We start from the raw sequence: 26610 nt of genomic DNA, 5'->3' as shown, positions 1-26610 counted from the left end.
TTTATTTCTGCTAATAAAGTAAAACGCAACCGTTATAATTCATAATAAATTATATTATGAATTATAATTTACTGGAATAATAAGTTACTTTATTATGAATTATAATTATAATTCTTGGATTATAAATTTCATTTACTAAGCGGAAACATAAGTGTCACATTAGCTATACGTAATTATTGATATATAGAATTTTGTTCTTCAGATTAAATGTAATATGAAACTTTGGTATTTACGTAAAACTATCTAAATGTTTTATGCACAATGACTATAATCGGATTTCAAAGAAAAAACAGTATTAAGAAAAATGCTCCATTTTATTAAAAAGAAAACACATCTTTCATGTGAAAACAGAAAAACACTCCATAAATATAACAATTCTTTACAATAACATAATAAAGAAAACAATAAAAAAGAACCAATTCTTTACAGTTTTATATTTCTTAACGCTCATTTCACGAGCACCAGTTTTAAGCAAAAGTACAAAACTGACTTCAATCCAGAAAAACTAAACAGCTGTGACTTTCTTTCTACATATACAGTAACAGTTATAAGAAAATTAAGTATATTCGTGATTAAAGAAATGTGAATCTAAGTATTTGGGTAAAATATTTTACTTCAAATATTTTGCAAATACCAAGTATCACATATGCAAGAACTGTTATGTGAATCATTAAAACAGAAAATGCATTTAGAAGATGCATAGCTGATCATTTATGTAATTATTTAATCATAAAACTATATCATAATTATTTTCTAGTTAATTAGAAAGCTATTCTTGTCAGAAATATAAAAAAAACTATTTTCTTCTTAGAGCTTTTATTTATCTATTTTATTAAGCTGAAAACTTTATTCACATTACAGATTAATGACACAAATAGAGATTATTTTTTGTATACATAGATACTCATACCTTCACTACAATATATGTGATTCGTATTATAAATTTATAATTTAATATGAAACGTCTAAATGTTCCATGCAGTGTAAATTAGCCGCAGGACAGACGTCGCAATATTAAAACACGCAGCTTTAAATATTTGAGGTAAGCCAAAAAGATACGTAAAGCAAATAAAAGCAGAAAACTGTATTTTATTAATAATTATTGTCTACCAAAGTATTGTCTGGTGTTTACGATTTTGATTGTCTGGTGTACCCGTGACCTTTAAGCAAATGCAGCATCACAATCAGTACCTTAAATAAAAGCAATAAGTATTAGGCGTAAAAGTTGAGGTGTTCGTCATGAGTCATATTTTGCAAACGACATCAATTTTACACCGAGTAATTTTTTACAAGATTCTAAATAGCATCTCAAAAACTAAAAACCTGTGCATGAATAAAGAAAGACAAAAGGGTGTATCTATCTCACTTTAAAAATTAGAGGAATGGAATGCAATGCTTTTTAAAACTGTTTGAGTTCAGTATTCATATGAATAAATTTTAGTTGAATAAGAAAGTATACAATTTAAGATTAGAATTCAATAAATTCAGAGACTCAACTTTTCAAATAAACCAGACTATCTGAGAGAAAAAAAAACGTAGTATTTCACTAATACTACCTACTAAATAATCTTATGCATTATAATGCTTAGAATAAGCATCTCTTACAAGGTAAACACTATACTGCATTCTAGCGCCATTTTATGTCATAACAAAAATTTAGTGCACACAAGAATTCGGATATACTTACACAATAATAAAAAGAAAACAAAATACTTCATTCATGATCATTTTTAATTTTCAGCTAAAATTAATCAAAGAGAGTTTTCCCCTCAAAAAACACAAACACATTTGTTCGAGTTTTGCAAGCTTTGCACAAAATAAAACTATCTTTGGAGTCACTTAAGTCTTATGAACTGTATTGCACAGACCAACAAGCATTTTCAGCTGACAATCGGAAATAACATTTGTTGACCCTAAGGGTATTTTAATGCATTCCAGCCATTTGCTTACCAACAAATGACTGGAAGCTACGTATAAAACACAATGCAATAATTTCCAACTCAGTTACAAAGTTTAATATATATATTATGTTTTTGGTAACAATTTCATTGAACAAGGACAGAAGGAGGCCTGACTGGTTTGATAGATGAGGGTCGAAAATGTTGTGGCAACTCCGGACTCCATGCCTTGGGTGATGCATTGAAGTTGGTAAAATTAAATAATTTTGAGGTAGTGGCACTTTTCATCAAAGGCTGGGCAGTTGGCATGAAGGTCGTTATCTGGGACTCTTTCACTGCAAATGTGTCATCCTGGACAAGAATTGAAGACGCTGTAAAGATAAATTATTATAAATCATTGAGGATAATAACCATTTCTGCCAAAGCTCAGTATTTAGAACAATCGAAAAGTGAAGATCAACTGATGGATCTTTCATTCCGAGGTTGAAAACATTTTGTATTGATTTAAAGTAAATTTATACAGTCAAAAGTCTTTAATCCGGACGTCCATAATCCGGAATGATCTATAATCCGATGCGTCTAACCATTCCGAAATCTGTTTATCAATTTCACGCTGCTCTGCGGAAGCGGGGGACGTCGCGGTGCGCAATGAACTGGAAGTTGATCTGTTAGCACTATCCTTATCTTCACGGCAGATGTTTTTACTTTTTATTCAGCTTATAATTTCTTACTAAATGTAGTATTTCATCTCGATGTACTCCGTTTTTGATATGATTTAAATCAAATTCCTCGTCATTATAAATATCACGAATACACATCAAATAGTTTTCTGGTTGCAATTTTCTAATTTTGACTATGCGTAATGTATGCTTTACGCATGCGCGCGTTGAAAGAAATGTTTAATAAAGTAAATATTAAGCTTTTTGTGTGTGTGTGTGTAAATTTTGACACTTTTTAGATCATAATTGCTCTTTATTTCATAAATTACGGTTTCATATTTTTAATTTTATAATTTCTGCATCACATCTTACCAGATTTAAATTGATGATCTATAATCCGGAAAAACCGATAATCCGGAATCGCCGAAGTCCCGACGAGTCCGGATTAAAGACTTTTGATTGTATATGTAATATATTCAAACTCAGAACGACTCAATTGTAATAGATTCAGTCTTAAAAGCAATGACCAGGAAAGTGGAGGCGAAGGTAGATTAAATCTTCAGTTTTATTTTCAGCAACATATTGCGGCTATACACAAGTCGGCAGATTAAATGTGACTGTTCCGAAAGGCTTGCATTTTTGATAACTTAGCAGCAGCAGACAGACAGCAGTGCAGCTACGGCAAAACGTAGAAAGAAAGTGCGTAATGTTCAGGATGAAATCTCAAGTCAAACTTAGTTTTGGTTCTCAAAGCATTTTGATTGGATAGTTAATATTGCTGTAAAACTATTATTAGCTGCTTGAGTTTTAGTTCAATTTACATCACCAGAATTACGCAAGAGTCATATGACATAGATTTTTCTCGAAATGATGCAGTGCAAATAGATGTTGCTATTTTTATAATAGAGAAGGGAAATTAATTTACGCTGCTAATTTAATCTTCTGTATTTTTCTTACACATATACAGAAAAATAAGTGAATGTTAGAAATTGCACAACTGAACACATGACTAGAAAAGCAAATTACTAAATTTTAGTGAAAATTTTAATTCATATATTTATCAATGCTTTAGAGAAGGAGTTGTCAGAAAATGGGAAATTTCCCTCACGGTTCCAGGGAGGAGAACTGTTCGACATCAAACTGCTAGATTCAAAGTTTACTGCAAATAACGGCTAAAACGTAACTAAAATCACCTTACCCAAAATATGCTCAAAACGCTAATATCATGCAAACCTAGCAAAATTTATAAAAATAATTCCTTATTTTTATTTGTAAAATGTAATATTAATAATAATTTATATATTTTGGGTTGTTCGAAATTTCGTTTTTTTCCCCAACAAAGAGCTTAACTGTACTTTTACACAGCTAATTTCATACTTAAGCCGCAAATCGTTATATACACTCATGTCCATAAATTAAGGATAATGCAAAATCAGGCAAAGGAAGAGTTAGAAGCAAAACAAATTTGACTTATTTGTAAAGCTTATTTATTAAACAAAAGGTAAAGAGCAAAATAAGATGCTATATGTTTGATATTATTAAAAAAAAATTAGCGGTTTTTTCTCCCTGGAGCAAATTACAAAAAGAAAACCTATTTACAAAAAACCAATATTACATGGCTGGTATGATTGTATGTCTCACAGACGATGCGATACAGTCCGTACAACGCCTAGGCATGCTGAGTATCAAATTATCGATCTGATCTTGGGGGATATTACACCACTCAAAAAGCAATGCTCTCCGAAGTTCCGGTAGACATGTAGGAGGAGGTTGACGGGCTGCAACTCGTCCGCCAAGCATGTCCCACACGTGCCCTACTGGATTCAAGTTCGGTGAGAATGCTGGCCAGTCCATACGGGTGATATGCTCCGATTGAAAGCATTCGCTTACTATGTTTGCATGGTGAGGACGGGCGTTGTCATCCATAAACACAAATTGTGCGCCCATGGCGCCCCGAAACAAACGTACATGTTGTTCCAGAATGGCGTCCCGATAGATTTGGCTTGTCATGGTTCCAATTTGAACATGGTCAGTTCTCGAACTCAGAATAATTCCACCCCAAACGAGCACTCCTACACCACCGTAACGGTGTCGTTCAATGATGTTTTCTTGGTGGTAACGGGTACCTGGAGCTCTCCATATGAAAGTCCGGCGAGAATCAGACTGCAAGCTAAACCTGGACTCGTCGGAAAACATCACACAAGCCCACTGTTGCGGTGTCCACAATGCATGCTCTCTACTCCAGGCTAACCGTAGGCGACAGTGAGTTGCAGGAAGTGGAACGCATCTGACAGGTCTACGAGCATATACACCAATCTGCCCTAAGCGTCTGTACACAGTCTGCCTTGAAATTGGCGTACCAGTGGCTGAGGAGAGCTGACGAGACAGGTCTGAGGCTGTGCTCCGCCTGTTTCTTTTGACAGTAATTGTCAAATACCGGTCCTCATTCGGGGTTGTAACTCTGGGGCGACCTGTGCTGTAACGTCTACTCACATTACCATCATCTTGGAATCGTTGCCAAAGCCTGGAGATGACACTCTGAGCAATTCCAAGTTCGTCTGATACTTCCAGTTGGGTACGCCCACATTCCAGACGGCCGATAATTCTACCACGTAAAAAATCATCCAGATGCGTCTTTTGTGTCATAACTAGTCGGTTATTGCACTAAAATGCTTATAAAGTACCTGCGAACAATTTTACTTCTTTGCCTGTATTCCTTAAATATCAATCTCCTACACTCTCGTCATTGTGACGTGCCATCGGTGTCATCTGATTACTTCCTGAAATTTGCATATGATTCTTGAAGATGTGTGTAGTGATTTTACAGGTGATATATTTATTTTAGAGTTCGATTTCCGCGTGACTCCGAATTATCCTTAATTTATGGACATGAGTGTATTTTGATAAACTGATATAGCGAGACTTGTTTGTGAAAACAGTTCGATTGATTCTACGCAGTAGTTTTTTATCGGTGCTCTTTCAAATATGGAAAGCGAAAAGCAGCATTTTTGGCATACTTTACATTTTTACTATCGAAAAGGATTTGTCTTGCTTCTATTGCACTCTGACGAAGTTGAGCTTGAATTATATTAGTTATTTTTGTAGTCATTAGGTATTTATTTATTTATTTATTTATTTATTTAGTTTTGGAAGCCGGAAAGATGAAAAATTAGGAAACGCCTTCGCCGGGAATCGAACCACGGACCTCTGGAATACCGGCCCAGCGCGCAGAACCACTACACCACGAAGGCACGCTAGGAAAGTGGGAGAAATACCTTATATTTTTTATATTTACGCCTATTTCCTTAAGCTTATCTGACTTCCGAATAAATAAAGTTCCACATATACTTAAGGCTTATCTATAGACATTTTGCGGCACGGTGCAATCTCTTCGGGTCCGAAATTCTGCTACGAAGCGCCCCCTTAAATTACAAAAATTTTGACAGCGCTTAATTTTATTACTTAACTAAATTCTAAAAATTTTGCCTGATTCTGCCGCCCGGAGCGGCCGCATCTGCTCTGACACCGATCCTGGACTTATCTGAAAACAAATCAGTTATTCTCAATTTAGAGAACACTAAATACAATATTTTGGCCTGTGAGTATGGTTTACAAAATCTATTTTTTGTTTATGAAAAGAGATTTCTGTTAAATGTCTCCTCGTCAACACATTTAACACTTCAGAGCTGAATTAGCTTAATCAAATCTTAATTGTTCAAAAGCTTAATTGTTAAAATCTTAAAGTTAGATCAGAAAGAAAATGCAGCAAGTATTCCAGCATTTAGTTAGCCGTTACTGAGTTACAAATACTGGTTTTTAACATGAAGCATTTTTACCGTCATAGAAAAGAGCTGAGACTCGAAACAGATTTTTTTAGTTCTCCTATACGAAAGGGGAAAACGCTGCGCCGTCCTCAAAACTTCTGTACAGGAAGATTTAAGAAGATATTTAGAAATCCAAATTGAGGGCAAATTGATGTCACCAATAATTTCTGGCTTTCTAAACATTTAAGACTGTGATTTGTATAAAAATGACGCGATATTATTGATGCCTTTTTTTCACCTTTCGGTTTAATGTACAAAATTGTTAGCGCATCCCCAGTTTTACAAATCTGCAGATCAGCAAACCTACATTCATAAAAAACTCTAAAAATGACCAAAGTTTGAAACTCTGGTTTCCGGCTTTTGCAAACTTGAGTTTATTTGCAGGTTCAAAGGGAACTAGTGTAATGCTTCTTTGGTGATATGAAGCAACTCCAATGATGGAACACAGCAAAAAACTTTATTTAACACTCAAAAATGGCGACATACAAACAAGAAGCGAAAACACATTCTATAAACTTATTTAAAAAAAATAATTACATGCTTCGTGCGAGAAAATGCATGCAGCTCTCGAGCCTGCATTTCAATATTGCCAGTAATCTGTACATTATTTATTATTCATCTATTTCAAATGCACGAGAGATTAAAACGATATTAAAGCTGTTACAACATCTCCCCCAACGGAGAGACTTTTTCCGAAGGGAAAAGTTCTGTAAAATTTGACAGTTTAAAAGCTCCGCTTGCTCAAATGCTTAAAGAGAAAAGGTAATTTCTCTTGTAAATTTCCAAATTTTCAGGCCGAAAATTTCAAGTTTTAAACAAATATTTTTACACCACATTTAAATAAAAAGAAAATGGACAGTGTTCAAATTAGTCTTCCTTTTTTTTCTTGACGGCGCCTAGATCTCTTCGATGGTGGACCAGTTCCTCGGCTTTAATTCACAGCAAAGCCTTTCCTCAGTTCATCTGTGCTTTTCGGATAATATTCATTTGTCATTTGCTTTCGACAATTGTTTTCTTCGTCTATTAGTAGCGGCTTTGATATTAAATCAAAAGCCGAAAGATGATGATAACGCTGCATTGCAAAATGATTCTCAATATTAATTTCTTTATCGTTTTTCAAATTTTCGTTAACAACTTTCCACGTTTAATTCTGGTGATTTAGCTTCTTCTTCAAATACATCTCTGGATGCTTTATTTTCTTCCTTCATCGGTTCAAAGATCTGCTCTTCAGCTATTTTTCTTTTCCTTTGAGCTCTAGTAGAAACGGCATTAAAATGGTATCACTAAGATTACGTTCAAGTGATAAACTAATAAAATAAGGCAGTTCAGTGTTAACAGGAAGTAATAACCTGATATCACTAATATTACGTTCAGTGATGAACTAATAAAATAAGGCAATTCAATATTAACAGGAAGTAATAACCTGGTATCACTAATATTATGTTCAGTGATGAACTAATAAAATAAGACAATTCAATATCAACAGTAAGTTACGTTCAGTGATGAACTAATAAAATAAGGCAATCCAATATCAACAGGAAGTAATAATCTGGTATCACTAATATTACGTTCAGTGATGAACTAATAAAATAAGGCAATTCAATATCAACAGGAAGTTATAACCTGGTATCACTAATATTGCGTTCAGTGATGAACTAATAAAATAAAGCAATTCAATATTAACAGAAAGTAATAATCTGGTATCACTAATATTATGTTCAGTGATGAACTAATGAAATAAAAATACGCACGATTATTCGATCTCGGTCGGTGCCTCCAAAATAATTATGACTGTAATGCTTCTTTGGTGATATGCAGCAACTCCAATGATGGAACACAGCAAAAAACTTTATTTAACACTCAAAAATGGCGACATACAAACAAGAAGCGAAAACATATTCTATAAACTTATTTAAAAAAATAATTACATGCTTTGTGCGAGAAAATGCATGCAGCTCTCGAGCCTGCATTTCAATATTGCCAGTAATCTGTACATTATTTATTATTCATCTATTTCAAATGCACGAGAGATTAAAACGATATTAAAGCTGTTACACTAGAAAACCGTATTGTCTGAATCATTTATAAAGAAAGGAATTGAATTAATGGTGAAAGTCAAACGGAAGAAACTGAAGTATCTTTGTTTTGAAGATTTAAGGGGACTCATACACCTTAAAATCCGTATGATCTTCGAATATGTGACTGTTACAGGAATTGGGTAACTTATTTATTTTGAAAGCAATTACTTCCAACTTTTTACAGCTGACTACATAATATAGCTGCTTTCTTAAATAGTAATCAGAAAGTTTGTGTTGCCACAAATAGTTTTATAATTTAATCCGCTTTGTGACAAAATTTTTCGTCGTGTTTCCACCTTGCGCGCACAGTTTAAAACATTTCGTTGCATAATTTAATTCCATATTTAATATATAGCTTTTATAACATTTGGAAACTACTGTGAACCAAAAATTCTAAGAATTTCACTTTAAATTTTTATTGTATTTGAATTTTAGTTTAGAAACTATATTTTATTAAAAAATCTGTCATGTTTTCGTGAATAAAATTTTTTAATATTAAAATATTCATCAGATTTTTGGTTCAGTTAGATAATAGCGCCTATATAAAGAATTCCATCAAATTTCAAGTATGTACTACGAGCCATTTTTAAAATATCATGCGCATAAGGTGAAAACATGACGAAAAATTTTGTCGCAAAGCGGATTAAATTACAAGAATATTTGTGGCAACACAAACTTTCTGATTACTATTCAAGAAAGCAGCTATATTATGTACTCGGCTGTAAAAAGTTGGAAGTAATTGCTTTTAAAATAAATACAATATCCCAATTCTTGCATCGGTCACATATTCGAAGATCATAAGGGGTTTAAGGTATATGAGCCCCCTTAAAGCCGAAGGGAATGAAGATTCGGAAAAGTTTTTACGTGTGATGTCCATAATGGTAGAAGAATAATAACGAGAAAGAGCAGTACCTTACAATGTATTAAATTCTTTTATCAAAGAAGGAGCATAAATAAATTGCAGAATGAACAAAAATGTGATAAGCCGCAAATGTTTGTTTATATGGATGGACAGAACGAGCGTGGGAGCAAAGTGAACAAATGGCTAACGAAAAACGTTTGCATGAAATTTGTTATCATATTTCGTAACCAGTACATTCAAAAAGGAAAGATAATCTAAAGATAATATAAATAATCTTCTTTGATAAAAGAATTTAATACTTTGTAAGGTACTGCTCTTTCTCGATGTTATTCTTCTACCATTATGGACATTACACGTAAGAACTTTTCCGAATCTTTATTCCCTTCGGCTTTAAGGGGGCTCATACACCTTAAACCCCTTATGATCTTCGAATATGTGACCGATGCAAGAATTGGGATATTGTATTTATTTTAAAAGCAATTACAATGTGAGTTCAACTCAAGCATTCTCTTCCTTCAAAAATATATTGTATATTTTCGTTTAAAGTGTTCAAGCTTAGAGAAAATCCGGAAGGTTAATCAATAGACTTGTACCAAAGAACAAATATGTAATCGTCATACCGTAAACACAAGCAAAAATTAATCATTTGCAAAATTCCGCTCTCGAGATCGAAAATGCAAATGTCACAGAGGAGGGGACTGTTGAAGGTAAAGCCTTCTGTTTGTCGACTGGAAAGCTTTTCACTTTCTTTGTTTCGACTAAACACACCAGCTTCCAGAGTTGTAACTTCTTTTTTGTTCACCATACCAGCAGTGCTTTGATAAAGGGAAACTGAGCAGCAAAGAAACAGCAATCAGCAACATTTCCTTGCCTACTGAATGTTTGCATTTTGTTTACAATTAAACTACACAAAATTATTTCCCTGAACCATTTAATTCTCTTCCTATTAGGTTTTTAGAAGCTTTCAGTGACATCATTATTAGTGATTAGCACAGTAGGATATGGATACAATAAGTAATGGTAATACCTAGCATATACTTACACGTCGTAGAACTCGTCCACCCTTTGGGCAATCTGCATTTGTAAGCGTCGGAGGACCATGGATTAGGTTTCTGATACTGGTTAGCCAGCAACGGTGTCTGTAATTGGGATCCTGCACTGCTGTCTGGCCTATCCAGGCATTCTATAACAGGAACTTGAGGAACTGCATTGGGATACGTCATGATTTTTGCTTCAGCTGCTCGAATAACAGATTCAGCAATATCTTGAGAATTCACTCCAGACAGTTCTTTCACTCTGGGATGAACCAAAGGTTCAACCGGAGGTTCAGGAGAAGAATATCCTGGGTATCGAGTGTGAAGCAAAGTTCTTACCTTTAAGTGAGAAAAAAAGAGAAATATTAAACTCCTTTGTGAGCAGTTTTAGCAAGGTACTAAATTAACTATTTTGAATTCAAATATGTGTTTACTTTTTCTTCATCGACGACCCATTCTTCGCTTTTCTTCTTCCTTTTAGCGAATAGTTGCCCTCCTTTCCCTTTTGGCGAATTTAGGTCTTTAACAATATCGTGGCAAATTTCAGGGCTGACAGCATTGTGCTCCACGATATCCACACCTTCCTTTAGGAGACGTTTCATGTCTACCAGATGTCGTGGATCAAGAATTAATTTTAGTTTCGGCAAACCTTTGTTTGGTCTGACATATGGCATCTTGGTGGGATCCTTTTGAGAATCAGAGGTATTGTCTTCTTCTTTCGCACTTGCTACAACAAAATGAGCAGAATTATTAACTATAACTTATTTATTAACAACAAAAGATATTAAATAACATTCTTTGGTTAATGGCGACCATAAATAAACGGCATATGAGTGTAAATCTTTATGCAAGAAGAATGCTCCTCCTTTTGCAATATTCTACTGAGTTATACGTTTATGCATAACAGAAAAATGGTACTTGATTCACATTAAATGCCCATGAAAGCAAATAGCAAATAAAATTGTATTATAGACAAAAGGACAAAAGAAATAATCGAATTATAATTCTAAATGCTTTAAATCTACTTTGATGTTTAGAACAGTGGCTATTGATGACATTTTTTCAATTTTTATTTCTGCTATCTGTAGACTAATAATTTATTGAGGGCATATTTTTTTATGAGAAGGCTACTACATACTATAATTTTGCTGTGAAAATAACATATAAGGGGATCTAAAATTACTTTTGCAGTTCCAAACGTTTATGCGTTACCTATAGCAAGAGTTTAATTCGTTCCAGAAATGAGCTCGTATAGCGAATTTCTCGTATCTAGAAACAAACTTCCCTATTGAAAATAATGGAAATACAGTTAATCGGTTCCGCACCTCCAAAAATATCAACATAAAAATAAATTTTTCTGATAAATAACACTGGTAAATAATATAACCGTAGTTTACCTTTTTTAATTGCTTCTCGTTAATCCACACCAACAACAGCGTCTCAACATCTTCTAGAACATTTGGACGTTAGTAGTAACCGGAGGAAACCGGTAGGCGGAAGTGACGTCACAGAAAAGGGGCGTGGTCACCGCCATCTTGAATCACGTGACAACCGGAAATGACGTAGATGGAATGACATCATCAAACTTTCGTTTTGATTCTGTGGCAACGATTTTACGTTTTCAAAGTTTTTATTTTTTTGTGGCAACGACACTATTTTTTATGTTTATGGCAACGAGCTCTTAACCACGTGTTTGGCAGGACACCACTTTTAATTTATTGATTTTAATTATTTAATACGTGATTAATTATTTAATACGTCATTACTTTTAATTATTTACTCATTTTTATACGATACATTTTAATTATTTAATCCGTCATTAGTTTTAGTTAGTTTTAATTGATTCCATTATATTTTAATCCATTTTTAATGAATTTAGTATCATTTTCCCTGTACTTTAAAAATAACTCCACGGCTGAGATTCGAACTCGCTATCTCTGGGATGGGAGGTCTAGCGCTTTACCGCTCGGCTACCCGGTCCTCTTATCAGACTTGTTATTTGAAACCCTCTTTCGCCTTTTGACTTTTTGCACCATTGATGACATAAGGCTGAAAGTCTGAACATGCACTTCATTTGTTTTTACACGACGGCTAGGATTTCTTTTGGCTTCTTAATCATTACTTTATTCATTGCTGTTTTAAATGTAGGATTTTCCCACAGTTTAATTTTTTATTATTATTACGATATTTTTAATTGTTTTCATTTTTCATCTTATTACTATTTTTTTAGTTAATTTGTTAATTTTTTATTTCATTTTTTTCCTTTCCCAAACATAAATTTTATTTTTTTCCCTTTCCCAAACATAAATTTTATTTTTAACTTCAACAAAAGTGAATTTAAATTTTCTTTTTACTTTTTATCTTGCAAAGTTAATTTTTTTTTATATTTAATTTTCTTTTTGGTTTTACAAAAGTAATATTTATTTTTACGAATTGAATTTTTCCTTTTCACTTTTTTATTTTGCAAAAGTTTTTTTTTTTTTTCCAAAATTTTTTTCCTTTTTGTATTTTTACTTTATTTTAATTTTTTGTTTAACTTTCTTTTTGGTTTTACATAAGTAATATTTTTATTTACGAATTGAATTTTTCTTTTTCACTTTTTTATTTTGCAAAAGTTTGTTTTTTCCCCAAAATTTATTCCTTTTCGTACTTTTACTTTACTTTATTTTAATTTTTTGTTTAAACTTTTTTTTGGTTTTACAAAAGAAATATTTATTTTTCCAAATTTAATTTTCCTTTCCGCTTTTTATTTTAAAAAAAGTTGTTACTACATTTTTAACTTAATTTTTTTTACAAAAGTAATACTTAGCTTCATAATTTTAATTTTTTTGAGTTTTTTGTTTACACAAATGTTTTTTTGTTACATTTTTATTTTACCCTTAACTTTTTTCCCTTGTTTTAAATACAATACGATGTTACATTTCCACTTCTCCAAAAGTAAACTTACCTACATTTCTGTGTCTTTGAAATTTTAAGCTGGAATTTACATGCATATAACTTCACTAGACAATATTTTCTGTAACATTAAGCCAATATACACAATGCTCTTTCTATATAGTTTAACTGGAATACTACATTTCTTACTTTTTTTACTACTAAGTTGGAGATACTCAGAACTTTTCCTTCTAATGCATTGTACTAACTATTAATGCCTGTATTAACGTTTTTGTCCAACTATACAAAACTTTGTTGATTCCCTTTTACACGTCTTACTTTTATTCAAAGGATTCACCAAACTATGTCTGACAAATGTAATTTTTACACTTTCCATTTACACATTTACCCTTATATTTAACTTATAAAACATATTCATGCTGTATTTCTGATTCCTTTTTCCCACAATAAATACAGACTTACACATGTTTCTTTATTGTAAGACTTACTAACTTTAAAACAAATCTTACAAGGAGCAATAAATTTTCATGGTATGAAGCCCACTCAAACCAATGCATGGAGCATATCTACCCAGTTAAGTTTAGATACATACCAATAGTACTTCATTTTTTCTTATTTTACTCTACAGATATTTATACATATATATTCAGAACACTCCCTTTCATTCAGTAAGATTCATTTATACTACTAACACAAATTTTGCTAACTCTTTGAAATATTTTACGAAAATATCTTGTATTTTCTTGCACACATCCTACTTAAATCACCAAACATGCACTGAACCTTGATTTTTTCTTCATGTGAAAACGTCACTCGGATTTTTAATATGATTCCACCATTTACCGCAGAACTTTATAAACACTACTCTATTTGAACTTATCACAGCCTAACTCTCTTAACAAGGTACAGAAGATTGAATTATATTTTAACTACAGAGAAGAATATCCACATTGTAATGAATTATTTTAAATTTGAATTATAATCACATTTTGTGAAGGAGAACTTAAAGTCTATAATACACATGGAATTAATATTCAGCAATGGAAATGAAACTTTATCGCCTTTTTCCCAATTTGGAATATAAAAATTTGTTAACTTGGAATATTTTTAACGTATTCATTGTAACTTAACTGAAAAGTACTCATATTTCCCATTGTCAATAATTTACTTAGCACTGAACTCTTACAGTCTTTTGAGAATGAAATTTAATTTATCATACCTGACAAATGACTCCTACATAGTTATGATACATTACACGAAATACTGAGTAGAGTTCCAAATAATGATCTAACATAGTAATTAACATAAAAGACCTAACACAAATAATTTTAAGATAGAAATTTCAAACTGACATTGCTTACTAATGAACTTTTACAGCTTTTTTGACTGACATTTAACTTCTCATAGATAATAAATAAAATTACACACAAATAATTATAAAAAATAGGTAATAATGACAGAAAGTCCATATAATGATCTACTATAGTCACCAACTTTAAAAATTTTAACGCATTTCTAATATAAGAAAGACCACACTTTTTTGAAAAGCATTATTTTAATTAAACATTGGAGCCACGCAGTCCTGCGCACATGCATAACATCTTTATTTATCATGAGCATGACACATAATAAGTAAATAAAATTTTCACAAAGTACGAAACACATTTCTCTTTTAACTGAACTGTACTCTTAAGAAAAATGCAGTATGGAATGCTTAGAACACTCAGGGCCACAGTTCCTCATTTCCCCACGCATTGACCAAAATATACATGTACTTTAAAATCAGTTAAAAAAATTCAAATGTTAGTATTCAAAGAGGAATACTTCACAAATTAGATGAAAGAAAGGTACACAATGAACTTGAGTGAAAAATACACAAAAGCATGTAAGGACCGAGAAAAAGATGTATTCGTGGAGAACTTTTTTAAGATAAACTTGCTCTATTTTTGCACATGGGTTACATTTTGCATTTCAGATTAAGGAAACCTTCAAGATAATTCCTGTATAACTAGGGATTTTATTCACACTTGTTAGTACTGTAATTTATTAGAACAGTCACAGACATATAGGACAAGTATGCCATTTCCAAGGAAAACAATTTTCCCAAGCCAGACTTTAACAGTGAAATATAAAAGGGAATAAGAATATCCCATATTTCAAACAAAATTAGTATCTGAGTATGCAAAAACATGAACAAGAAACGAATATTTTTTCTGAAAATGTTCCGAATGGTTTAAGTCAGGACTAGTTTCATGAACAGAGCATGAAATATAATGATGAATTTTTAATTTTATTTTGTCTGTAGTACATTTACTTATGCTAAAATCTTCCATTTTGGTTGACTGTACTTTACATTCAGACCTAAGTTGATAAATCAGAGTGATTTTGTGTTTCAAAGCTTCAAATTCAGAAATACTACAACTCAAAAGCAAAAAGATTAAAACGACAAGAGAGAGAATATACTGCAAGCAAGCGAACGTGATAAATGACTTTTTGGGCTGAATTTCATGAGTTCATAGATGGGGTGCAAAATTTTAATGCACTGTATATGAACTATTTTTCAAATGTATTACGATCACCAACTTTACATAGACTTTAAGTAAACATTTCATGTTAATTTACCATTTTATCTATGTATTTACTAAATTTTTGCATTTTGTTTATAAATATAATAACAAAAGGACATAAGAGAACATTTGTTTCTTGAAAATGTCCATAATTTTACCCAACTGTTATTTCTTTCATAGCTTTGAAGTAACCTATTAAACACATAGTTATCTTGTATTGACCAGACAGCCGTTGGTCTTGCCAATGTCTGAGGGAAGTCACAAAGCTAGAGAATTTAAGTAATATTTTACCAGTACGGAGAACTTCTTACGGCGTTTTCGATGAAAATTGACCGAATTTAGTAGTTCATTACTAACCTAGGAGCCTTTAACTATTTTTTTATTCGAAAAAAACACACCAGAAATTATCATCAAGATTTTCCATACAGATATATTGTACTACTTTTCATGCCATTACATTTCAAATGAAATTTGATTCATTGTCAGCTAGTTAAATGTTTGTTATTTTTTCGCATACGAATGCATTTTCGTGTCTCACATACGCTCATTACATATGATTTAACAAAATTACGAACAAGTTAGAAGTTAAATGAATATTTCCTGAAATACTGTACATTTCATTCCGGAAAGTTTACATGAGTACCTTCATTTCGAAACCCCTAATGTTTCTTTTCCTGAATTCAAAGTAAATTTTGAGTGTAGAATTTTCAGTTTTGACAGAAGTTATTTGTAAGTGGCTGTGATGTGTTCGTATTTTAATAAACCGTTTTTGTGAAACACCCTATTGGTAACCTTTAGAACAGTTTAAATATTACCATTTTTTTATCTTACTGCCACTGCAAATCATTGAATTTTCAAATATTTTCCTTTTTTATCGTTTACAGTGCCTCGTAAAGTCTTGAGAACAAATTTTTACTAAATACTTATATCATTCGATTTAATAATTATGTTACACGTTTGGAAGATTTAACTTCACTATCACGCTAAACCAGAAGTTAAGAAAAGAAATGTAATTGTTATCTTAGTATTCTATGGGGATAGATTAATTTTCTCTGACATTGACGTATTCGTATGTAGATAACAGAGACTTTATCCCAGCTCATACAGACTTGGAATATTTTCTCTAAGTCACCACGATGACAGACTTGCATTGTCATAGACGTTTTTCTCGTGAAATATATTTCTTTCTTAAAAGTTTATATACTAATTTCTTTAGAAACATGTCTAAGAAAATACCTCATCTTCATAAGAAACATCAGATTTGATTTAAATTAATAATAAAATAAGAATCATTAATTTGTAAATATATTTCTCTTTGACTCAAAAGTTTCTTTATCATATTCGAAATGAACAATTAATTGTACATAACTAATATATTGTATTGATGAACCAGAGTTATATTTTACCTTACTGCATTATATTTCAAAGTGAATGTGTTTTATTGCATATTTTAATAAAATCTTAAAAGCTTAAATGAGTGTTTCATTACAAAATTTGTACTTTCTAACTTCATTCTACTGAAACGAAAACATTCATAACTTATTACGAAGAAAAAGTTTTACATATTATACTTTTTGATTAATTTTCATACCACAGTATTATCTTTGAAAATTTGTTTCCTAATCCACTGCTAATATATTACTAATTTTCGCTCTTTCAATACACTTCGTACGTGATAAAAAAACTCAGTTTAGAAACTTTTTTCCTTAACGCCTTGTATTGCATTGCTGAACCGGGGCCATGCTTTCATTTTTATTACATATCATGCGAATATTTTAAAAAAAGCATATTTTTTCCTTCTGTTAGCACAATTTTAACCAGCATTTTACTATTACAGAGACTTCTTTAGTAAAATTTCAAGGGTTAAATTGATCGTTTCATTATTAATTTTGAAGATTCTGGATATATCCTATTTAAAAGTTCATAACCGATTAGAAAAATAATTTATATATGTACTTTGTTGTCCTCTTGGTTAATTTTTAAAGCGTTTTTCAACTATAACACTTGATTTCTAGCGAAGTATCGAAATGATTATTTACTTTCCACTTTTTCCAAAGAATTTCGTAGACACATATGTTCAGTACAGAATATTTTCCTAACTTAAAAATATTATTACCAAAATAGAAAAATATGCAAAATTTTCCTAAAAGTTTATATATTTGTTTTTTAAAAACATGTACACGAATATCCACATTTAATTACTTAATGTGTACTTTCCTATATCAGAACTAAAATTTCGAACGAAAATTTTTTAAATAATGTCATATTCCATAAAATTTATGTCTTTGTGATGTCATCGTCTTTTCGCAAACGTTTTGAGAGTAGACGTTTAGACATTTCGAAACTGTTTTCTCTTTGCTATTGGAAACTATTTTATCTTTGCTGTTGGTATATGCCAATGAATTCTGGATACTTTTTTCTCTTGGTTTATCTTCAGCTTATGAGTTATTTAAATACTTAAAAATATATTTGTAGATCTTTTATGTTGACACTTGTGATAGATTTTTTGGACGTTTTTGGAAAATGTATTTTATTCACGTGAATGAAACTGATGTTTTCTTAAAATTTTATTATTCAGAGTGTTAGTCAATTACGATAGAATGCCGGATTTGTTCTCTTTATTCAACATTCATATGAACTTCGGTATTCCAAATCCCTCACGCAAAATGTAATTTTTCTATCAGTAATAGGAAGACGAATGGAATAAATGCAGGTTATGCAGACATAAGATAAAAAATCTGGAAGTAAAAGACATTCTCCAGATCTAAACAATTCAGTAGAATGTGCAAATATTCATCCTATTCGAAGCTTATTTTTTCAATTACATAGAATATAAAATGTAAATTTAATAAAAAGAGATGTAATGAAGATCGAGTATTCTGCAAAATCTGGATGGTAATTATACAAAATTAGTCATAAAGCAGGTTTTCGTAAAAAGCGGTTCCAACGAAGGAGACATGCCAGCAGTCTCCTGAAATCATTCATTTGATCTTCGCTCTTACGTAGAATTTACAATTACATAGAATATAAAATGTAAATTTAATAAAAAGAGGTGTAATGAAGATCGAGTATTCTGCAAAATCTGGATGGTAATTATACAAAATTAGTCATAAAGCAGGTTTTCGTAAAAAGCGGTTCCAACGAAGGAGACATGCCAGCAGTCTCCTGAAATCATTCATTTGATCTTCGCTCTTACGTAGAATTTACAATTCTACTTAGCTTTTGTAAGAGCAAAGATCAGGTGCTCACTTAGAGCTTCAGAAGACTGCCGGCGTGTTTCCTCCGCTGGAGCCACTTTTTATAATAAAATTAAAATTAAATTAATTAAACAAAATAAAATTAAAAATTCATCATTATTTTTCATGCTCTGTTCATGAAACTAGTCCTGACTTAAACCATTCGGAACATTTTCAGAAAAAATATTCGTTTCTTGTTCATGTTTTTCCATACTCAGATACTAATTTTGTTTGAAATATGGGATATTCTTATTCCCTTTTATATTTCACTGTTAAAGTCTGGCTTGGGAAAATTGTTTTCCTTGGAAATGGCATACTTGTCCTATATGTCTGTGACTGTTCTAATAAATTACAGTACTAACAAGTGTGAATAAAATCCCTAGTTATACAGGAATTATCTTGAAGGTTTCCTTAATCTGAAATGCAAAATGTAACCCATGTGCAAAAATAGAGCAAGTTTATCTTAAAAAAGTTCTCCACGAATACATCTTTTTCTCGGTCCTTACATGCTTTTGTGTATTTTTCACTCAAGTTCATTGTGTACCTTTCTTTCATCTAATTTGTGAAGTATTCCTCTTTGAATACTAACATTTGAATTTTTTTAACTGATTTTAAAGTACATGTATATTTTGGTCAATGCGTGGGGAAATGAGGAACTGTGGCCCTGAGTGTTCTAAGCATTCCATACTGCATTTTTCTTAAGAGTACAGTTCAGTTAAAAGAGAAATGTGTTTCGTACTTTGTGAAAATTTTATTTACTTATTATGTGTCATGCTCATGATAAATAAAGATGTTATGCATGTGCGCAGGACTGCGTGGCTCCAATGTTTAATTAAAATAATGCTTTTCAAAAAAGTGTGGTCTTTCTTATATTAGAAATGCGTTAAAATTTTTAAAGTTGGTGACTATAGTAGATCATTATATGGACTTTCTGTCATTATTACCTATTTTTTATAATTATTTGTGTGTAATTTTATTTATTATCTATAAGAAGTTAAATGTCAGTCAAAAAAGCTGTAAAAGTTCATTAGTAAGCAATGTCAGTTTGAAATTTCTATCTTAAAATTATTTGTGTTAGGTCTTTTATGTTAATTACTATGTTAGATCATTATTTGGAACTCTACTCAGTATTTCGTGTAATGTATCATAACTATGTAGGAGTCATTTGTCAGGTATGATAAATTAAATTTCGTTCTCAAAAGACTGTAAGAGTTCAGTGCTAAGTAAATTATTGACAATGGGAAATATGAGTACTTTTCAGTTAAGTTACAATGAATACGTTAAAAATATTCCAAGTTAACAAATTTTTATATTCCAAATTGGGAAAAAGGCGATAAAGTTTCATTTCCATGGCTGAATATTAATTCCATGTGTATTATAGACTTTAAGTTCTCCTTCACAAAATGTGATTATAATTCAAATTTAAAATAATTCATTACAATGTGGATATTCTTCTCTGTAGTTAAAATATAATTCAATCTTCTGTACCTTGTTAAGAGAGTTAGGCTGTGATAAGTTCAAATAGAGTAGTGTTTATAAAGTTCTGCGGTAAATGGTGGAATCATATTAAAAATCCGAGTGACGTTTTCACATGAAGGAAAAATCAAGGTTCAGTGTATGTTTGGTGATTTAAGTAGGATGTGTGCAAGAAAATACAAGATATTTTCGTAAAATATTTCAAAGAGTTAGCAAAATTTGTGTTAGTAGTATAAATGAATCTTACTGAATGAAAGGGAGTGTTCTGAATATATATGTATAAATATCTGTAGAGTAAAATAAGAAAAAATGAAGTACTATTGGTATGTATCTAAACTTAACTGGGTAGAAATGCTCCATGCATTGGTTTGAGTGGGCTTCATACCATGAAAATTTATTGCTCCTTGTAAGATTTGTTTTAAAGTTAGTAAGTCTTACAATAAAGAAACATGTGTAAGTCTGTATTTATTGTGGGAAAAAGGAATCAGAAATACAGCATGAATATGTTTTATAAGTTAAATATAAGGGTAAATGTGTAAATGGAAAGTGTAAAAATTACATTTGTCAGACATAGTTTGGTGAATCCTTTGAATAAAAGAAAGACGTGTAAAAGGGAATCAACAAAGTTTTGTATAGTTGGCCAAAAACGTTAATACAGGCATTAATAGTTAGTACAATGCATTAGAAGGAAAAGTTCTGAGTATCTCCAACTTAGTAGTAAAAAAAGTAAGAAATATAGTATTCCAGTTAAACTATATAGAAAGAGCATTGTGTATATTGGCTTAATGTTACAGAAAATATTATCTAGTGAAGTTATATGCATGTAAATTCCAGCTTAAAATTTCAAAGACACAGAAATGTAGGTAAGTTTACTTTTGGAGAAATGGAAATGTAACATCGTATTGTATTTAAAACAAGGGAAGAAAGTTAAGGGTAAAATAAAAATGTAACAAAAAAACATTTGTGTAAACAAAAAAACCTAAAAAAATTTAAATTATGAAACTAAATATTACTTTTGTAAAAAAAATTAAGTTAAAAATGTAGTAACAACTTTTTTTAAAATAAAAAGCGGAAAGGAAAATTAAATTTGGAAAAATAAATATTTCTTTTGTAAAACCAAAAAAAAAGTTTAAACAAAAAATTAAAATAAAGTAAAGTAAAAATACGAAAAGGAATAAATTTTGGGAAAAAAAAAACTTTTGCAAAATAAAAAAGTGAAAAAGAAAAATTCAATTCGTAAATAAAAATATTACTTTTGTAACAGACCTATTTAAGTGTAATTGAACTATTTTATTCACGCCTTGAACTCATGAACTGTAACCGAACTATTTTATTTAAACGCCATCTCGTGGCGATATGAAAAAACGTCAGTCGACCTCCAGCCGCCATGATGATAGCTTACTATGTTATGTTATTCTCAATGTTTGATGTTCCATTTGGTATATGTTTCATTTTTATGTATATTTCTTTTGTTTGTAACCGTTCCTGGGTGCTCTGTTAATAAATCCTTTTAAAGCTAGCCGGCATTAGTGTCTATTGAGGAACGGCTACATCACATTGGCGCCCAACTAAATTTGAATCCAAAATGGCGCAACAAAATGTTTAGAATTTCTGTTTGGCTTTAACAAGCTCTTACTCCCGAATTTAACTTTTAGTTGCTGGAGATCGGCTCAGTTTCTTTTCAGGTGTGGACTACTGGTCAAATATTCTGGAAACGAATTCTGTAATTAAAATTGTCATACCGTGCTGCTAGCACATCGAATCATCAACTGGACAATTTCAACGGAAAAGATAAGTTTCGTTTACATTATCGTTTAATCTGAGTTTAAAGTTCTTTTAAACTGATTATTTATTATAAGCTGCTTCTTAAAGCAAATGTAAATTCTTTACTGAAATCTCATTTATTGATACTACATAAGAGTATTAAACGAAAGCAAACGGCTTTCTGTTAACCAAACGTTATTTCTTGAATTGTAATTTGTTATTTTAAAATGTTAATTCGCATAGTAAATTAATTTGTGAATAATATTGTTTCACTGAATACATGTTTTGATGTTAAAGTTTGAATATATTCATGGACGTTGTTCATTAGAATTTATTAGTTTCGCTTCTGCATACAGCAGCAGATGTTTCCCCCCGCCAACTATTTTATTCACGCCTTGAACTCATGAACTGTAACCGAACTATTTTATTTAAACGCCATCTCGTGGCGATATGAAAAAACGTCAGTCGACCTCCAGCCGCCATGATGATAGCTTACTATGTTATGTTATTCTCAATGTTTGATGTTCCATTTGGTATATGTTTCATTTTTATGTATATTTCTTTTGTTTGTAACCGTTCCTGTGTGCTCTGTTAATAAATCCTTTTAAAGCTAGCCGGCATTAGTGTCTATTGAGGAACGGCTACATCACACTTTTGTAAAACCAAAAAGAAAGTTAAACAAAAAATTAAAATAAATTAAAAATACAAAAAGGAAAAAAATTTTGGGAAAAAAAAAAAAAACTTTTGCAAAATAAAAAAGTGAAAAGGAAAAATTCAATTCGTAAAAATAAATATTACTTTTGTAAAACCAAAAAGAAAATTAAATATAAAAAAAAATAAACTTTGCAAGATAAAAAGTAAAAAGAAAATTTAAATTCACTTTTGTTGAAGTTAAAAATAAAATTTATGTTTGGGAAAGGGAAAAAAATAAAATTTATGTTTGGGAAAGGAAAAAAATGAAATAAAAAATTAATAAATTAACTAAAAAAATAGTAATAAGATGAAAAATGAAAACAATTAAAAATATCGTAATAATAATAAAAAATTAAACTGTGGGAAAATCTTACATTTAAAACAGCAATGAATAAAGTAATGATTAAGAAGCCAAAAGAAATCCTAGCCGTCGTGTAAAAACAAATGAAGTGCATGTTCAGACTTTCAGCCTTATGTCATCAATGGTGCAAAAAGTCAAAAGGCGAAAGAGGGTTTCAAATAACAAGTCTGATAAGAGGACCGGGTAGCCGAGCGGTAAAGCGCTAGACCTCCCATCCCAGAGATAGCGAGTTCGAATCTCAGCTGTGGAGTTATTTTTAAAGTACAGGGAAAATGATACTAAATTCATTAAAAATGGATTAAAATATAATGGAATCAATTAAAACTAACTAAAACTAATGACGGATTAAATAATTAAAATGTATCGTATAAAAATGAGTAAATAATTAAAAGTAATGACGTATTAAATAATTAAAATCAATAAATTAAAAGTGGTGTCCTGCCAAACACGTGGTTAAGAGCTCGTTGCCATAAACATAAAAAATAGTGTCGTTGCCACAAAAAAATAAAAACTTTGAAAACGTAAAATCGTTGCCACAGAATCAAAACGAAAGTTTGATGATGTCATTCCATCTACGTCATTTCCGGTTGTCACGTGATTCAAGATGGCGACGAACACGCCCCTTTTTCTGTGGCGTCACTTCCGCCTACCGGTTACCTCCGGTTACTACTGACGTTGCTTGGAAGTAACGGTAACTCTTTTCGCCACATCAAGTTTCTTAATTTCTTCCTTCTTCTTCAGAATGGTGCAGATCGTCGATGTCGAACCAATTCCACCACTCTTACACCCCGCTTATGTTTAGCTATGATTTCTTTTTTAATTCCAACTGCCATGGCTTCTTTCTTTTTAGTTGCAGCACTATCTGAGGCAACAATCTTCTTGGGAAGCATCGCGAAATAATTATTTTCATGTTAAATGTAAGAAACCATTAACTCACAAGCGCACAAACACGCAGATCAAAGAACACCGAGTGATCTGACGAGGGGATTCCCCGAGTCGTGCCGGATCCGGAAATAGCGCCATGCGATACAGACAGCCTGGCTCATTGCTTCTTACTCGAGTCAATGCTCGTCTTTAGAGACAAATACTTTCCTCGTATCTCGAATTTCTCGTATATAGAAGTATTTGTATCTCGAGGTTCCACTGCATAGAAAAATGGTGTATATCTGTGTATAAAGCAACCTTATACGCTTTGTATGCACCTTAAACGCTATCAGACCAGAAAACAATTCGCTTCAACTTCTCGTTAAAGTGACAAGTGACGGAGGACGTGACCACCACCCCTTTACTATTAAGTTAATTAGCATAGTGTCACGCCCGCCCTTATCTTGAGTATGACCGTGATGCCTCATGGGTGGCTCGCACCGCGCGCCCAAACCCAACGCCTGGACCATCCGGTTGGCAGTTCTACGAATCTAATGCCACCGGGTTGACGCTCATTCTTACTGCCCAGGTCCAGTATTCATTGAATAACCAAATAGTTAAGTAACCAACTTCTCGTTAAACGAAACTTTTCGAGAAGTCCTTGCATTTGAGGGAATTTGTTGCCGAATTAAGATACGAAATTAGTTTACGTTATCCTTTTGAATGGCTGACCTAAGAGAAAATTAGTGTCCAATGGAATTTTTTGTCATCGTTCTGAAATACTGCAACTAGAAGCTTGCCGTTCAGACTAATTCTAAAGGAACACATTTCTAGCAACATTTCGTATGCATTTCGCGTCCGTAGGTGTGACACAGCAGGTGGGGGATTTCGATATGTGCAACTTTGAAAGCTTTGATAATACAGGAAACACCAGTCCTGAATAATATTTCCTGCCACAGACGTCTCAACATATTACAATCAATACCACCGACTGCATGCGGGATCTCTTCTCACAATTGTGTTAAATTGCATGGCCAAGGGGCCACAAAGGTTGCGCTCAGACGGCGGCGTAAAGGGCATAGAGGCGTAGTCATAAGGACATAAAATATGAGAATTCCGTTCACACTTGCGAAAACGAGGTGTAAGCCGTGGCCAATGAGAGAAGCTAAAATTCCGCATGCGTGGATGTGTCTCAGATTTGTGACGTAGCACAGACTGGTTGCCTTGGCAACGTTTAACCACTTATGGCTTTAACCACTATTGCCCTTTACGCCCCCGTCTGAACGAAGCTAAACACGCGGTGTTTGATGTAATTCCGCAAGAAAAGTTCACATGGGTTATGGGGCAGCGTGATGGCCCCGGAAGAAGAGATGAAACATTTCAATATGCAAGTTCAACGCAACAATTAGAATGAAAAATTAAGTGTCCTTGCTGCCTTCCTATATAGTGTGGCATAAGCCATTGTTGCTGTTTGTCTTAATACACTATATCAATAACAGTTCGTTCAGAGAAAAATGAAGATTAAAAAACACATAGCTGTTAAATCTATAATTACGTGACACATTTGCAAGGTATTTACTCCCTCCTTACCGCATGCCTTTTTGGTGTAATTGGGAAGAACATCCGGCTAGCATTCGGAAGATCTAAAGTTTGAATTCCGGCGAGGGCATTGCTAGCTAATTTTTCATATTTCCTGATTTAACAAACAGGAAATGCTGATGACTCTTCAGAGTCTATTACTTGGAGAGGCTTATCAAACATTTAGATAATCTTTGTGCACTGATATTCAACTTCTTAATGAATTTGTTGCAATTATTGCACTGTAAACTTTTAAATTTCGATGAAAATAATACATCACCCTACGGATTTCTAAAGTCCCCCCCTTTAAAAATGATTCAATTGTCACCAGCATGAAAAATAATTTACCATTGAGACTGCGGCAACACATTCTGGAATTTCAGAAATCAAATTTGAATGACAAGAAAAATGTGACACTAAATTTCAAAACTGCTTCTTTCCCAAGAAACCGAAGAATTTCCTTACACAGTACATATTAACTTAGCTTAAAATTGATAAAAAGCTGAAAGATGTATAATAAGTCATTATGCATTATTATTAAAATCACATTATATAACTCTTCAAATCATAGCTCATTATGATAAATGCAATTTTCCGCTTAGCACTAAAAATATTCGTAGTGAAACTTTCCATTGAGTGAAAATCCGATTAACTTAAATTCGGAATTCGATTTGGTTTTATTTAATTACGGCAAAGTACGCGAAGGCTATCTGTCCAGCAGGTAGGGATGTCTTCGTGGAGGACTTTCAAGGGAAACTGGCTCGTATACACGTTACACATGAGGGATACTACGAAAGTCAGCCCGTTTGCCTGGAATCGAA

The 26610-nt window shown here is 32.1% G+C and overlaps 1 protein-coding gene across 3 annotated transcripts in view; it reads right to left on the bottom strand.

Moving 5' to 3' along the window:
* Positions 1-295: 295 nt before the first annotated feature.
* The window catches only part of LOC118191730 (uncharacterized), a 119209-nt gene continuing 92894 nt past the window's right edge, over positions 296-26610 (bottom strand). For all 3 annotated transcript variants that reach the window (XM_085821211.1, XM_085821213.1, XM_085821212.1), the window contains exons 4-6: positions 10790-11082; positions 10364-10694; positions 296-2269 (exon numbers count right to left, since the gene is read on the bottom strand). In XM_085821211.1, the coding sequence (XP_085677337.1) occupies positions 2046-2269; positions 10364-10694; positions 10790-11082 (848 nt within the window). In that variant the 3' untranslated portion in view covers positions 296-2045. The remainder of the gene's footprint in view (positions 2270-10363; positions 10695-10789; positions 11083-26610) is intronic.

This window comes from Stegodyphus dumicola, chromosome 7, assembly GCF_044657685.1.
Source record: "Stegodyphus dumicola isolate Sdum_Otavi_A_Nest chromosome 7, ASM4465768v1".
NCBI lineage: Eukaryota > Metazoa > Arthropoda > Arachnida > Araneae > Eresidae > Stegodyphus > Stegodyphus dumicola.
The sequence above is the reverse complement of the archived record's forward strand: the minus strand, read 5'-3'. Positions and strand labels throughout refer to the sequence as shown.